This window comes from Phalacrocorax aristotelis, chromosome 3, assembly GCF_949628215.1.
Source record: "Phalacrocorax aristotelis chromosome 3, bGulAri2.1, whole genome shotgun sequence".
Lineage (NCBI taxonomy): Eukaryota > Metazoa > Chordata > Aves > Suliformes > Phalacrocoracidae > Phalacrocorax > Phalacrocorax aristotelis.
Genome location: NC_134278.1, coordinates 87,584,925 through 87,599,041, shown reverse-complemented (window position 1 = coordinate 87,599,041; position 14,117 = coordinate 87,584,925). Strand labels below are relative to the sequence as shown.

General features: G+C 42.4%; 1 protein-coding gene across 3 annotated transcripts in view; it reads left to right on the top strand.

Annotated features, from left to right (window-relative positions):
- Window positions 1-14,044, top strand: part of VPS54 (VPS54 subunit of GARP complex) — a 51,514-nt gene extending 37,470 nt beyond the window's left edge. For 2 of the 3 annotated variants that reach the window (XM_075088379.1, XM_075088378.1), the window contains 7 exons: window positions 1,345-1,450; window positions 4,829-4,916; window positions 6,573-6,694; window positions 6,804-6,884; window positions 10,267-10,374; window positions 11,296-11,390; window positions 13,437-14,044. In XM_075088379.1, the coding sequence (XP_074944480.1) occupies window positions 1,345-1,450; window positions 4,829-4,916; window positions 6,573-6,694; window positions 6,804-6,884; window positions 10,267-10,374; window positions 11,296-11,390; window positions 13,437-13,542 (706 nt within the window). In that variant the 3' untranslated portion in view covers window positions 13,543-14,044. The remainder of the gene's footprint in view (window positions 1-1,344; window positions 1,451-4,828; window positions 4,917-6,572; window positions 6,695-6,803; window positions 6,885-10,266; window positions 10,375-11,295; window positions 11,391-13,436) is intronic. The other variant, XR_012659766.1, reaches the window with a different exon arrangement.
- The last annotated feature ends 73 nt before the right edge of the window (window positions 14,045-14,117 follow it).

Below are 14,117 nucleotides of genomic sequence, written 5' to 3'. Positions count from 1 at the left end.
GCATATGCTATTTCTTGGTATCCCGACTGCTTTGGGTTGGAAAGTAGCTTCTTGAAGCTGGTTATATCAAAGACATTTTAAAATATATGGTACTCACATACTTCTTTAATTTAAAAGCATGCTGCGTTTCAAAAGACTGTGAGGCTTAAGCATTAAATATGCATGAGAGTGTTTTTGTGGAGGGAGTAAAACCTGGAAGATCTCACTCCCTAGAGTCCTAACATCAATTTACCCCAAACTTAGAAGTTCTGATTTACATAATGTCTTTGACCAGCTGTCATTTTATTAGTTGCTTCATAATGATACGTCATTGTTCAATTAGAAACAGAAGCTGATGGCTCAGAACTTCCGTGCCAGCCAACTGATATCACTGCAAAAAAAGCATTTCAGGTCAAGTAGGAGCATTTGAACATGCTTTAAAGGATAAAATTTACTTAATAGATGATGTGTTTGATAACCCATCTCTGTTCATTTGAAACTTGTTATATTTAGCTCTGTGAAGCAATTGTCAGCTTCATGTTGGTGCAAATACTTGTTTTGGTTCTACACACTTCTACATACAGTTTCATTGTGTTTAATCAAATAAAATGCATTCGCAAAAAAAAGCTTAGATGTACCCCAAAAATTCTCAAGGTATTTATTTTCAGTTGATTGTTCATCAACTTTCTGCACCCTACTACCTAATGGAAGAAAGAGATTTAACTTTTTGAAGTGTTAGAATACCTACACTGAACATTTGATTTTGCCTTAGTTTTCCTGCCTTCTGTGTATCTGAATTCAAAGGAGTGTACCTGCTCTTTGGGGAGCTGCCCATCCAGTAGCTCCCCAGTTCTCTAGCGCCTGCTGAATTCAGGGGAAATTACAGGTGTTGAGCATATTTTAATATTTGCCTTTTCTGTTTGTTATTCCTTAGCATTCATTACATCCTTTTCAATGGTGGTTGTTGCCTGCATTCTGCGGATTTTTATACTTGCTCAAAGTTGGCCAGAATGATACAGTCGTATAAGAAAGGAGCTTTGGATTTTTTGTCCCCTGCCAACATCTACATAGAGACTTCTACTTTTTTTGAGATTAAAAAGTTATACCAGTGAACCTTAGATGAACTCTTATATGTTAAGTACTTTTCCCATGTGCCATCCTGAGGCATGGATATTCTTTATAACCATCTTTATGTATATATTCTTTTATGTTTTACTTCTATTTCAGATCAGTTAGTAGGTTTATTTAATGCTGCAAACTCAAGCATTAGGTAGCTTTCTATCAACAAGAATGGCCTGTGCTTGATTTTTTTTCAACATCTTCTGTGTACAGAGATGACATATCTGGCTGTTTCCTCTCTTGTAGGACAGTATTGCTGTTAATAAGAATAATCCTTGAGTACTGCCAGTGTGTGGATAACATTCCTTCTATCACCACTGACATGCTTACCCGCCTGTCTGATTTACTGAAGGTATGGCTCAAAATGTACTGCCTGTGCTAATCAGGGATACTCAGGACGGAGAACGTGTCTTACTCTCTGTAATTTTTAATGTGCTTTTATGATTTCATATAAATGATATAAATTGTCTAGAACTCATTGCATTTGCTACTGTGCCGTAAGGTAGCCTTTTAACCTAAGGGCATTAAAGATGCAAATTTTTGTGTGAATTAACTTCAGGAAGGCTGTCTTTCCCCTTGTTCACCTGGAATATTGGAAATCTCATCTAGTAGTGTTTGTCACAGCTGCCTGACCTTCAGGATGGGAGTAGAGTTAATGCTGCTGAAGAAAAAGCAATTTGATACCAGATGCCACACAGGTATAGATATATTCAGGAAGGAAATGAGTCCCTTGGTTTTTACAAGTCAGTAGAGGTATAGCCAGTAAGGGTATAGTCAGTAAAAGCGTGAAAAATAACATGGGATGAAGCTTCTCTTGTAAAATGTAACAATGATGAAAGACCAAGACCTTTTTGTCATTTATTTCTCACTAGAGAATAGGAGAGCTGGTAAAGCACAGATAAGTAAACAATAATAAATGGAGCACATGAATACACCTTAAAACTGTCACATAGGCTCTAAAGCCGAATAGGTAATTTATTTCAAGGTGTTCACTTGTGTCTTGGCCCACAAAGGTTATGTCAGGTATTAGAGTTCTGAACATAAGCATAATCGATGAAAGACAGAGTCTCCTCTCCAAAAGCATATTTTACATGAGGTGGGGGACAGGGGAGGGGAAGCACACCCTAGGAGGTGGACTTTTAAATCATCTTCCTGTTGGTAGTTCTTATCTGAACAACCAGATGCAGGAACACTCCTCCCTGCAGTCATCATTCAGATTCATCCACAAACCTTCCACTTTGAAAGCACTATGCAAGGCAAATCAGTCAGTCTGGGACTGGGGATGCCCCTCTTCACCTCTCGTTCTCCTGCTGCTGCTTCACTCAAGTCTCGCTAGCACCTTTGTGCAGGCAGGCAGGCAGGCAGAATAGCAGCAGATGCCTCGAATTTGTCCAGATTTGCATCTCTGTGTTACTTCTCTCTCCCTACCATATCTTGTTCTAGCTCTGTCATTTGTGTTTTATTCTTGATATTCAAATATCATATGCAGTTTCATTATTGTATTTCCTATCTGGCGGGGAGGTGCCATCAGCTGGAGAGATGACAAGAGCAGCTAGCAAAAAACAAAAGCTCATTTATTACACTTTGAACAAAATAAGAGCCACTCAGGGTGTCCTTGCAAGTCACTACACTCTGTTTGACAGCTGTCAGAGCTAGCAAGCTTTGAACATAGCGAGAGCTAGTCTTTATTGTGATGGAAGCTGCAAAGTGTTCCCAGGTAATGAAATTCCAGGCCACTTTGGACTTTGGCTGCAACCAGAGTGGAGTAACACCTGTGTATGAACAAAACCACAATCATAATTACTGGAGTTGTTTAGCTGGTGCAGTCAAGAGAAGGTTGGCAGCCACGGTGCTGGAATGCAGAGGTGCTTTCCTCCATGCAGTCACAAGGAGGGGGTATTGCTCTTTTGATGTTTCAGATGTGCTACTTCTTGCTGCTTTGTCTGCAACAGGCCATCCGGTAACAGTAATATCTACAAAAGGCAGGGGAGAGAGTCAAGCGTCCGTCACCCTTTATAGAGCATGTTTTTAATGGTCTGCCACGCAGTCAATGAGTTGGCGTTAACCTGAGCTAAATACCTCAGAGGAGCTTAGGCTGTGTAGGATATATCTGTCTTTGGCTCAGTGGATCTACTGCTGAAGTCCACGAGGAGGCATAAGAAAAGGTCTTGCTTTTCAGGAGGAGACGGAGATGAAGTGAATGTCACAGTTTCAGATCCTGAATTTTTTCTGGGAGCAGAGCAGATTACACTTCTCTCAGGTCAGGGGCCACCCATAGCAGAGGTTCAGTTGTGGCACTAGGTCTGGGTTGCTTCTCTGGCCCTGGACGCACCACTCTAGCAGCCCAGAGCGGGTGCGTGGTGTTCACAGAATATCCTCTCTAGTCCTGAGTTTTGTGACTGACTCCAGGAAATAGCCAGAAAAATTGTTTCCTCTTTTTACTCAAGAAGGGTTGAAATTTTGGGTTTGCTTTTTGCATTATCATGAAGCAAGACCTGTGAAGCAGGATTGTGGCCCCCCCCAAAAAGGAGCTATATGTGAGGGAAATCCTCTGTGTTGCAGACACAAGCTGCAGGGCAACTTTGTCACAATTTCTTGTGAGTCTTTCTTCGGGTGCATGAGAAAGGGCAAGGTCTCTCTAGGTTTTGTTTCCCAGTTTCCATCCCAGTGTCAACAGGACAGTTCTGTTCAAACCTGAGCCCTGGGACTTCTGCTCTCCATTCAGTGCAGGAATCGGGGACAACAGCAACAGCTCTTCCGTCTCTTACTGCGTCACCCGAGGCAGTCTAGAATATCTGGAGTCTCAGGCTGGGTGATGGAGCAGAATTCCAAAGTAAGACAGAATATGCTAACAGGAGCTGTCTTATTGCCCAGAAATTTTGCTGGCCTGTGTGCATTTAATACCTTCTTTTCTCCAGGAACTGAGTTAGGAAGATCAAGTCATGGGTCATCCACTATATCTGGAATTCTTACAGAACTGTTTTTTGACATGGCTTAACATCTTCTGTGCATCATTTTTTAATCTCAGTATTTTATAGTGTTACAAACACAGATTCAGACACCTCAGCAGCAGTGAGTTTCAGTGCTTTCGTATTTTCTTTAACATCAGCATTGGGGAAGGTCTAGAGCTAGAGCAGAAACTTGTTCTTTTGATATTTTTCCTTCTGAGCTTACACTTGTCTACTCCACTTAGCAAAACTAGTGAGATCCTTACCCTTCACTCCATCCAAGGTCCTGGTTTGAGAAGTATGTTTTATAGATTTCTAGTACAAAGCTGATATTGTGTATGGCTTTCAAAGTAAGGTTGAAGGTAGCTAGTCTGCAGCAAGTCTGAATTCCTGCTTTTCTTTTTAATACTGAGAGAAGCCTCACCCAAAAGTCTCATAGAGAAGCAGAAATTAATCCCTGAATCACTGAGTAGCTAACTGTTTTTTTTAAATAACAGTATTTCTGCTTCCCTTTGCTGAAACACTGCCTTGAGTACTTTAGCATAAGCTGAGTCAAAAAATACTATGGGCCAGTGACTACTGAGAGTGGTGAAAAAGTTCCTTTTGTCTTGCTAGTTAACAGTTGCAGATTCCTCTGTAGTAAGGAGTATGTGAAACTCTGGTACTGGCCTTAATACTCTATTTAATCTTGCAAAATTCTATTGATGGTATTTCTAAACTGTGGTTATGTGTAGCTGTTAAAGAGTCAGCATGCATTTTCACTATCTTTTTCTTTCTCACAGTATTTTAACTCTAGAAGTTGCCAACTAGTGCTTGGAGCTGGTGCATTACAAGTTGTTGGTTTGAAAACGATCACTACAAAAAACCTAGGTATGGATTTCTGTATTTAAAATGTCAAAGCTCGTTCTCCTGCCTGTTTAAAAAAAAACAAATGTAAAAAAAATCCTGAACATTTATGATAAGCTATGTTTGTGTTGTGGTGCCATGCATGGAACACAGGGTGTTAAGACCTTGCTGGTTAGGAGGTAAAACATGTATAAAAGCTTGTGAATTGTCTGATTAAGGGGTGCACTAAAACCATCAAATTCCTTTACTGTCTACCGGATCACTTTAAATATAAAGCTTCACTGTTTTACATGAAGAAAACATAACAAATATATAGGCTAGCAAGTTTTCCATGAAAATGTTTTGGCTGTGGGAAGGTGTAGTTACTTTTCCAGCAGTGACTTTGGCATGCCTGGGAGCTGCTTAGTCTTCAGAACTTGATCGGAGGTACACAAGTAGAGGAATGCAGCCAAACCCCTGTCTCCCCGTGCATTTCACTGAGCTGTGCTGTCCCGTCTGCCCCATGGTGCTGTATTCTGTAACGCAGTGTCCACATCCAGCTCCTGCGGCTATAACCACGTGTCAATAATGCGTGAAATTATTTCTGTGGATGGCTCTGAATTGAATAGTTAGTCTTTATGTGGCTGAGTGTCCTGGCACAGTTAGGTAACTTAGGGCTCTGTGTCTGTGGGCTGAATCCAAACTATGATTTGGGCTTTAGAGTTTCTCATTTTCAGTGTGCAGCTATTTAGCTGAATTGCCAGCCCCAAGTTACCCACCTGGACTGCTTTAGCTGCCCAGAAAAGCTGGGGACAACTAGGTGCCCAGTTCCATGCTACAGAAAAGTCTGACACACTACTCAAGACCCCAGGTTTTAAACTGTCTCCTGAAATTATGAGCCTTTGGTTGATAGGTTGAAGCAGGTGTTAGAACTTGCAGTTCCTGTGTTTCAGGGTGTTCTGATTACCATTCTGCATTTCCCTTTTAAAAAAGGGAATAGCTTGAGGAGGATGGGTTGAGAGGCTTCCCCCCAAGGGGCCATGGGGCATAGTGTTAAAGCAGACACAAGTGAGCAGAGTAAAACTGGGTCAGGTCTTTGCTCCAGAAGGCTTGACCAATGTGGTGACCACTCTGGCACCACTGTGTGTCCTGCTGGGTCAGGCCCTGGTGGTCACAGGAAAAGCTCAGGTCTGGGAATCCTGCCGGCACCACAGGCAGGAGCTGGCTCTGGGCAGGACAGAGTGTGTATGTACACCTCCCGCAGAAGAAATATTGATGCCTTGAGAATGTGGCTGTCAAGGTTAGGTAGCTGATGAGTTGGGTCTTTTGAGATCTCTGATGTTTGTGTGTGGTCAGGGCTCAAATCGTCAAGTAGACACTTACAGGCAGGGACTAATTTTACAAGAGGCCTTATCTTACAGAAGCTGGCTGTCAATAGCCAGGTACTAGTCTGGCATCTTTGCTGGGTGGGGTTTCCCAGTGGAAACAAATGCTTTTTGTTTGGTGGTTGTTTTGGTTGGTTGGGCTTTTTGTGGTTTGGTTTTGTTTGTTTGTTTTTGGTTTTTTGTTGTTGTTTTAAAAATCATGTTAGATTGTGTCAGATCTGTTGTTTACGTTAAAGGAGATACAGGCTATACAAAATTACTCCTCCTGTGTAACAATTGTTATTTTTCTTTCCCTCTCTTGCTTCTGGATTTACAGCCCTTTCTTCACGTTGCCTACAGCTAATCGTACACTACATTCCTATTATCAGGGCTCATTTTGAAGCTCGACTGCAGCCAAAGCAGTTTAGCATGCTCAGGCATTTTGACCACATTATGAAGGTAATTCTTTTGGCATTTCCTAATTAAACACAAAGTTCTGCTTTTTGACTGTGCTCTGAAAAATGAGTGCCATTAGATAGTAAATAAAAATGGCTTTCTTCCATTACAGGATTATCACGACCACATAGCTGAAATTTCAGCAAAGCTCGTTGCCATAATGGATAGCTTATTTGACAAACTATTATCCAAGGTAATGATTTATGGAAATAATTATACACTCTCTAAACTGCAGTTGGAGGTCTCATTGTATATGCAGTCTAGGTGTTTCAAATGGAGTCTTATGCAATTCCTGATTAGGAAAGTTTGGACTTCTTTAAAGTGTATAAACACAAAGCTCTGGGCTGTACTTGTGAATGTGTTTTATCTTAATATTTGCCACCCAGGTGTCATTTGCCTTCACCCCCCACAAAAGAATTTGTTCATTTACACCTTCAGCAGTAACAGAAATGCTTTGGCTGGCACAGATGCTCTGGTGTTTAGAAACTGAAGCACTCTCCTACCCTAGCCCCAGCAGTTTTTATCCACTGACAGCTCTTGTCTGCAGTCAGGCTCAGCCTGTTCCTGTTTCCTGCCCTTCCCAACCTTTGGAAGTGGGGAGCATGTAACTTGAGGAAATGGCAAAAAACTGCTGAGGAGGAAGTTTTGGAAGGGGAAGGACCAGCTGTTCTATTGGGCTGCAGGCCTGGGGGCTAGAGGTCTCTGCTTAGCAGTTCCTACTGTGTAGCAGCACTAATAGCTGTCCCATGAAGTGCTCTTAATGTGTTTTGGTTTTTGAATGCTTGTCAGTGGCATGGGTTGCTCCTGGGCTGGATCCAGTCACTCTGACTCATCTCGAGGTGGAATACACTGAGAGAGACTGCCCTGGGATGGGACCTGCTGGGCCCACAGATCTGATGAATAAAGTACACGAGCTTTTAAAGCTTGGTGTTTTGCTCTGGGTCTTGTGCTCTTAAAAATGAAGCTGTTTCATGAGAGAAAAATAATTCTTTACTGACCAATCTGATTGATTTGGTCTGGGACAACCTCTTCCTTGTAGGAGCTTATGAGAAGCACAGAATCTCCCTGGTGGAGCACAGGTTGGGGACAGGCTGATGGGGGCTGCAGTGAGGCATGTAGAACAGGCAGCATTTCTGTCTTCCTTGCTGTTTGTGTTATTTTATTGTTTATTTTATATTGTGCTTTCTCTTTTCATCTGTTTCTTTGGGCTCTCAGTGTTACCTAAACTTAGGGGGCGAAAAACCCAAAGCTTTTAAATTAGGATTCCCCATCCCCTGTTGTGCTTACACTTTCTAGAACACGTTTATGCCCTTTTCTAAAGATCCAAATAGTGGTCTGCTGGGGTTTTTTAGGGTTTTTCTTTCCCCCACATAAAAATACCTGTTCTATAAAGTAGCATGGCTTTTCGGTCACTTTATCTCTTGAAAATAAGAGACAAATGCAAGAATTTAGATTACTGATGCTAAACAAGTTAGCCCACAACAAACCAGTAACAGTTTGTTTTTGATGGTAGTTAGTAAGTATCCATCCCTTACTCTGTCCTTGCATCTTACAGCCTGTTCTGCTCTTGTGAGCTGGCACGAGGTACAAACTGAGAATATTCTTGTTCTTTAGAACTCTCAAAGGCTTGAGTGAGAGTGCCTGGCTCACTGAGTGCAACCCACAGGGTACAGGAGAAAAAGGAGACCATGTGTTGATTTGCCTCCATTCCTAACATAGCCTATAATTTGGCTCATCTTGTTCCTGAAATAATGAAATCTTGGCACTGAAGGCTGTGAAGAACATAAAACCAGGAAATTTGCAAATGGGCATGTCAGTGCAACCATGTCAGTGTGTTCTTTATGTGTTATTGTGAGAGTCTAAATATTTCAGACCTTGTGGATAAAGTGGTCACCTGCTTTAAACTGTGTGAATCTGAAGGAGTAAGCAAGCAAGTTTCATAGCAGTGCATGTCCAGCATGCTTTAAAAACAAATATCGCACCGTCTAGAAACCGGCTTTGTAGGAAACAAACAGTTTGGTCCAGTGGAAAGGACATCAACCTGGCATTTGGGTAACATGGACAAGTCACTTTGCATTTCCAGGCTCTGCTTAGCCCTGGGAGCTCCGTGGAACAGGAGCTGCCTTCACACAGTGCCACCGTGGTGAGGCCGCATGCTCAGTGGGGCATTTCACAACAGCATGGCAGCTCACAGCATCTATTGACTTTGGCAGGGAGAATAAACAGGAACAGGGGTATGTAACAGCTGTAATTAACAAGTGAAAAAGACATAGGTTTTTAAAAAGGAATAAAAAAGTCCAGTGTGAGTTCTTAGCTTCTCTTGGAACTTGTTGTCTTGTGACTCTTTGGACAGAAGAGCAGTAAATTTTTGGCTGATCCATCATGGTATTACACACTGTTGACCTTCTCTGGAGATAAAAATGGCCAGCACCTCTCAGGGCTGGAGCTCATGTTTCTTTCTGGTGCTGTTGCTTTTCCCTCATTACGATGAAGAGTTTGATTTGTCTGTAGTCATGCAAGAGCCATTGCTGCAGCTTGCCAGTTCCCTTTGGCTTTACAGCATGCTGGTAAATTGTCAATCATTTGTTGCCTAACTCTCACGTCCTGAGGCACAATCCTGTACACTCTGTGGTTGTCCCATGCAGGGAGCAGGGCTCCTGGAGCACCAAGCATGATCTTTCTGCTACTTTTGTCAAATTAGGTCATTGGTTTGGCTTTTCTGTAAAGACTTTCTCAAAACTCCCCATTTCTTTTTTTTCTCTCACACTCAGGCAAGCTTTGTTCTCTTTCACAATTCAGGCTAGCATAAGAGAGAGCATCTCCTCCAATGTGTTTGTAAATAATTTAGTTACAATAATTCAGCTCATCCACTGAATTGTGCAAGGCTCTGTGGGGAAGTACCACCCTACCAAAGGCGCCTTACCAGTGTTTAACCCAGGCCTGTGCTAGCACGGCCTCTCCACCAGGAACTGAAGATCTCGCTTCACTGTTCCTGGGACAGTTTTTCAAAGCGCTTCTGAAATTGCATTCAGATCTTCCCTATCCAGGGTGGGGACATCAGAATTTTGTTCCCTTTGTAGAAAGTCTCCCGCCATCTGGTAGTTTCCAGTGTCTTGTTTCTTGATCTCAGTCACTGGGCAAAGGGATGTTTTCTACTTTGTTTTCCAAGGTATTTCTGCAACATTAGGGGGGGGCGTGGGTGTGGGTGTGTGTGGTGGTGGTTTTTTGTTTGTTGTCTGTTGTTGCTTTTTATGGCCAGCACTGAATTTTCAGGAGTATCCATTTCTTTATGCTTTCCTTTCCTTATTTCTTCAGAAATTTGGATGGATGTGATCTTAAGTAGTTTTTTCTCACAAAGTACTTGAGGGGCACACTCAACAGAGGTGGAATTGCTCATCTGTCATTGACTCGCACAAATCTGAAGGAGAGGGCCAGCTAGCAGGCCACGCAGCGTGTGTAGCTGGCACAGTGATTATTCTCTCTGCATCTGGAATTCAAAGGGTTGTTGGAAATTCTCCTCTATAAACTCTTTTAAGGTGGCAGAAAGGAGTAACTGGTTTTGTTTTTATTTCCAGTATGAAGTGAAAGCTCCTGTTCCTTCAGCATGCTTCAGGAATATCTGCAAGCAAATGGCGAAGATGCATGAAGCTATATATGATCTTCTTCCTGAGGAGCAAACTCAGGTGAATGTCATTTCTGAGATTCATGTGACTACCTCCCTTGCAAATGCACATGAACTTGGTAACAAGAGAGACTTCTGCTTTATCTGGGGGTGGGAGGAAATTCTTTCTTGAGGAGAACTCGTACTGTAAAGGGGTTGGCAGCAGTCACGCAGAAAGCTCGGTCTGAAATGAAGTGTTTGGATGCACAGGGAGAACGATGAGACACAGAAAAAGAACTGACCGATTCCAGAATTTTGAGCTGCACTTTAATGTCTGGCGAGGTGGTTCTTCAATTTAGGAATTAGCGCTGAAATTCTGCACAAATGGCAATGCTTTTGGGCTCAAGTACAGCCCTTTTAGGGAATTCTGTAGCGCTGTTCAAACTTGGTGGCTTCTGAAGGCCCCTAAATGTTTTATGCAGCCAAATTATACCAGATGTGCTTTTTTTTCAGTGTTTTGCTGCAGTTATTGCTACTGCAGAGTTGTAAATCTAAGGAGAGGAAGGACTGATCCACTCACTGAATACACGAAGTTGTAGTTTCTCTTGTGCACTAAATTAAATGGTCCCTTCAAACTGTTTTTCACGCTTTCTTTTGGAAAAAAGACTCTTAAGTGGTTGTAGTACAGGAAAGAGATTTACTATCTTCTAGCCTTAATACATGTTGCTAGATGCATCCAGGCAACAGGGAAGAAAAATTTGTGCTGCAAAGTCCCCTCTAAGTGCAACATGTAACAAATAAGTGAGGGTGCGTACGGTCCTGTATTGAACATGTTGTATGTGGCCAGAAAGATGAGGAGGCAAAGGGACTGGCAGAAGGGAAAAATCACATGAATTACAAAAATGAAACCGAAGGTTAGTGATTGAAGGTGTTTGCAGTGTACTTCCTCGCTGTGATGCAAGCGAGGGATGGTTCCTTACTCTTGTTTTGTGGCTTCTCCTAGATGTTGTTTTTAAGAATTAACGCAAGCTACAAACTTCATCTGAAGAGGCAGCTGGCCCACCTAAACGTAGTCAATGATGGAGGACCTCTGAATGGGTACGTTTGGGCACTTTTTTACTGCTTAATTTAAACAAACAGGCTTTGTCTTCTGCAAGAAAGTTGCGATTGCAGAATGCAGCCACACTCTGTGTTTTAGTATGTCCCATTTGGAACTTTCTTACAGTAAAGGACATGACTTGTGCCTTTTCACAGAAACTAGGAATGCAGTTGGCATGGTAATAGATTGGGAGTTGGGTGTCGTCGTACTGGAAACCTGCTGTAGGTTTCCTTGGTTGTGGATTGCTTTTTCTTCTTTTGTGTGACAGCAGTAGCCACAGTTTAATTTGCAAGCGTTGCATGATTCATGAAGCAGTTTTGAAACGCAGATGATGACTCATGGCGCTAGCAAAGAAAAGAGGAAAAAATGGTATTTCATCTGTGCAATGGGCAGCTGCTGTACAGAAATTGTTTTTACAGCAGAACTACATTTGAAATGGAGATTATGCTCACAAAGCTTTTCCCCTTTCCTGTCCCAGCCCTACCCTCCAGCACCAAAACAGGTCAGTGGTTCCTCTCCGGAGAGGGTGTGGCTGGCTGTGCCTGGCTTCTCACACCCCCCAGATAGCGTATGGCCTCTTGCAGGCTGACTCCTGTTGAAAGTTGGATTGTCCCCTGAAAATGGTGGGGTTTATAATGACCTTCTTATTGACCTGGGGTGTTTATTTGCAGTGCAGCAGGGGTGAAATTCAGTCAACCTACCCACATGCAAGAAAGCATCATCTTAGGTTGGAGAAGCCAGAGAAGAAAATTTATAAACATTTCAAATGTTGCTGGAATGAAAAGTGTTGTTTCCATCCAGTTGGTTCTTACTTGTCCTGCTTAAGCTTATCCATCCTTGTACTCTGTGAAAGAGTTTCTCTGAAATGGTTTTCTGTGCTCATGGTGTCTTCACAAGATAACATCCAGTTGCCTTTGGTACTTGCTAAAGTATCTGTAGGCCACTGAGCTTTCCGAACAGGTGCGGGGCTGCAGCAGCCCCAGCTGAAATGAGAGCACCCGGCATGCATTTGTGAGCATGTGGCACGGGGGTTTCTAGCACGGCCCTGAATGGTGTGCTGGGCTCACCTTGTGCTGCTCCTTTCCTTTTTTCTTTCATGCTTGTGGCTGGACAGTGTAAATGGATCCCTTTTTGATAGGGGATGTTCCTGGTGACGTACTGGCAGTGTTACTTTCCAGTACAGCTGTCCTTGCTGTCAGACAGGTCTCCTGTCTGCAGCTGGAATCAGTAACAGTGGTTCCCTGAGCCTCTTGCTTTCATGGCAGCAGTTGCTTGATCGAGAACACAGCTCTCTGGGAGCATGTCACTGGGGCCTTTTGAGAAGAGAAACATCAAATTCTGTATTTCCCTTGCTGCTGTTCAGCAGTCTTCATTGACCTAGTTTTGAGCACGTTTTTCTGATCCTCATCCTATTTTAAACTGCCTGTTTGTGTAATAATAGTAAAAATTCAGTTCTGTGAATCCTGGTTAACTTTTTACTATGAAATTACAACTTTTATGCTGACATCTTGCTGCTTTCTTAACCGGCAACACCATGGTTATGTTTCTGTCATCCCCTGGTAGGTTTCAACACTGTATGAGGGATTTTGGCGCTGTATAAACTCTTACAGCTGTTCTGCTGTTCCATTGCTCTTATATTTACCTTCTTAGTCATAGAAGTTAATGTTGCAGTAATTAATATTCCAAGTTGCAATGGAACCAGAGGCTTAAATCTAGATAAGCCTGGGATTACAGCAAGAGAATAAAAGTTTTAGATGCCCAACTCCTGCTGAGTTTTCTGAACTTCTTGTTTTATCTCCCTTCCCTGGAACTAGTTTTACACCTAGCAGTAATCATGTGATATATGACCGCTCCTGTAAAATACACCACCTCCAGAGCACTGAGTTTTGAACTGATATCTGAAACATCTAATCCAGGCATAGTATTTGAACATGGATTATTATTGTTGTGTGCCCAATTCCTAAACAAACCCCAGCTGTTTCTCTGAATACTCCGGCCAGGTGTGATCCCTGCAGGTGCTGACCTTGTTGTATCTTTCACTGCAGACTCGTGACTTCAGATGTAGCTTTTTACACTGGAAACCTTCAAGCTCTGAAAGGCCTTAACAACCTAGACCTAAACATGGCCGAAATTTGGGAGCAGAAGAGGTGATAATCCACTGGGGCAGTCACTTGGCTCTGACAACAGACTGACTTTCTTTGAAGCAGCATGACGACTGGGAGGTGACTACTTAAGACCAGAGTCCAAGAACGGACACTGTTGCTAGCTGGGGAAACTAGACTTAGAGTGAGCTGCAGGGCGCGATCGTTTTGGTGTCCTTCAGCAAGAAACAAGTGATCAGCTGTCTGTGCAATGTTTTTTCATTCTCTCTGGAAACAGACTCAGGTTTCTTTGGACCAAATCCAAAAGAACACATAGCTGTAACACAGCTGTAGTTGTCTAGAATGCTCTGTATATCTTTATATTAAAAAGATGCTTTGCATTTCTTCTAGTGCAATGAAATTCACATGGTGTCCCACCTTATTTAATGATGGTACAATATAAAAGTCTTGCAGTTGGAACTCTGTAGAAAATGTTTTTCTCTATGAAACCATGCTGTTCTAAAATTTATTTTTTTACAGAACTTTATATAAATAAATGTCTTCTGCTTGCATATAGGATTCAGATGTGTTAGGGAGCAGTCCTGTTTCAGGGGATTTCTCACAGCTGGGCTCTACTGCCAGCTG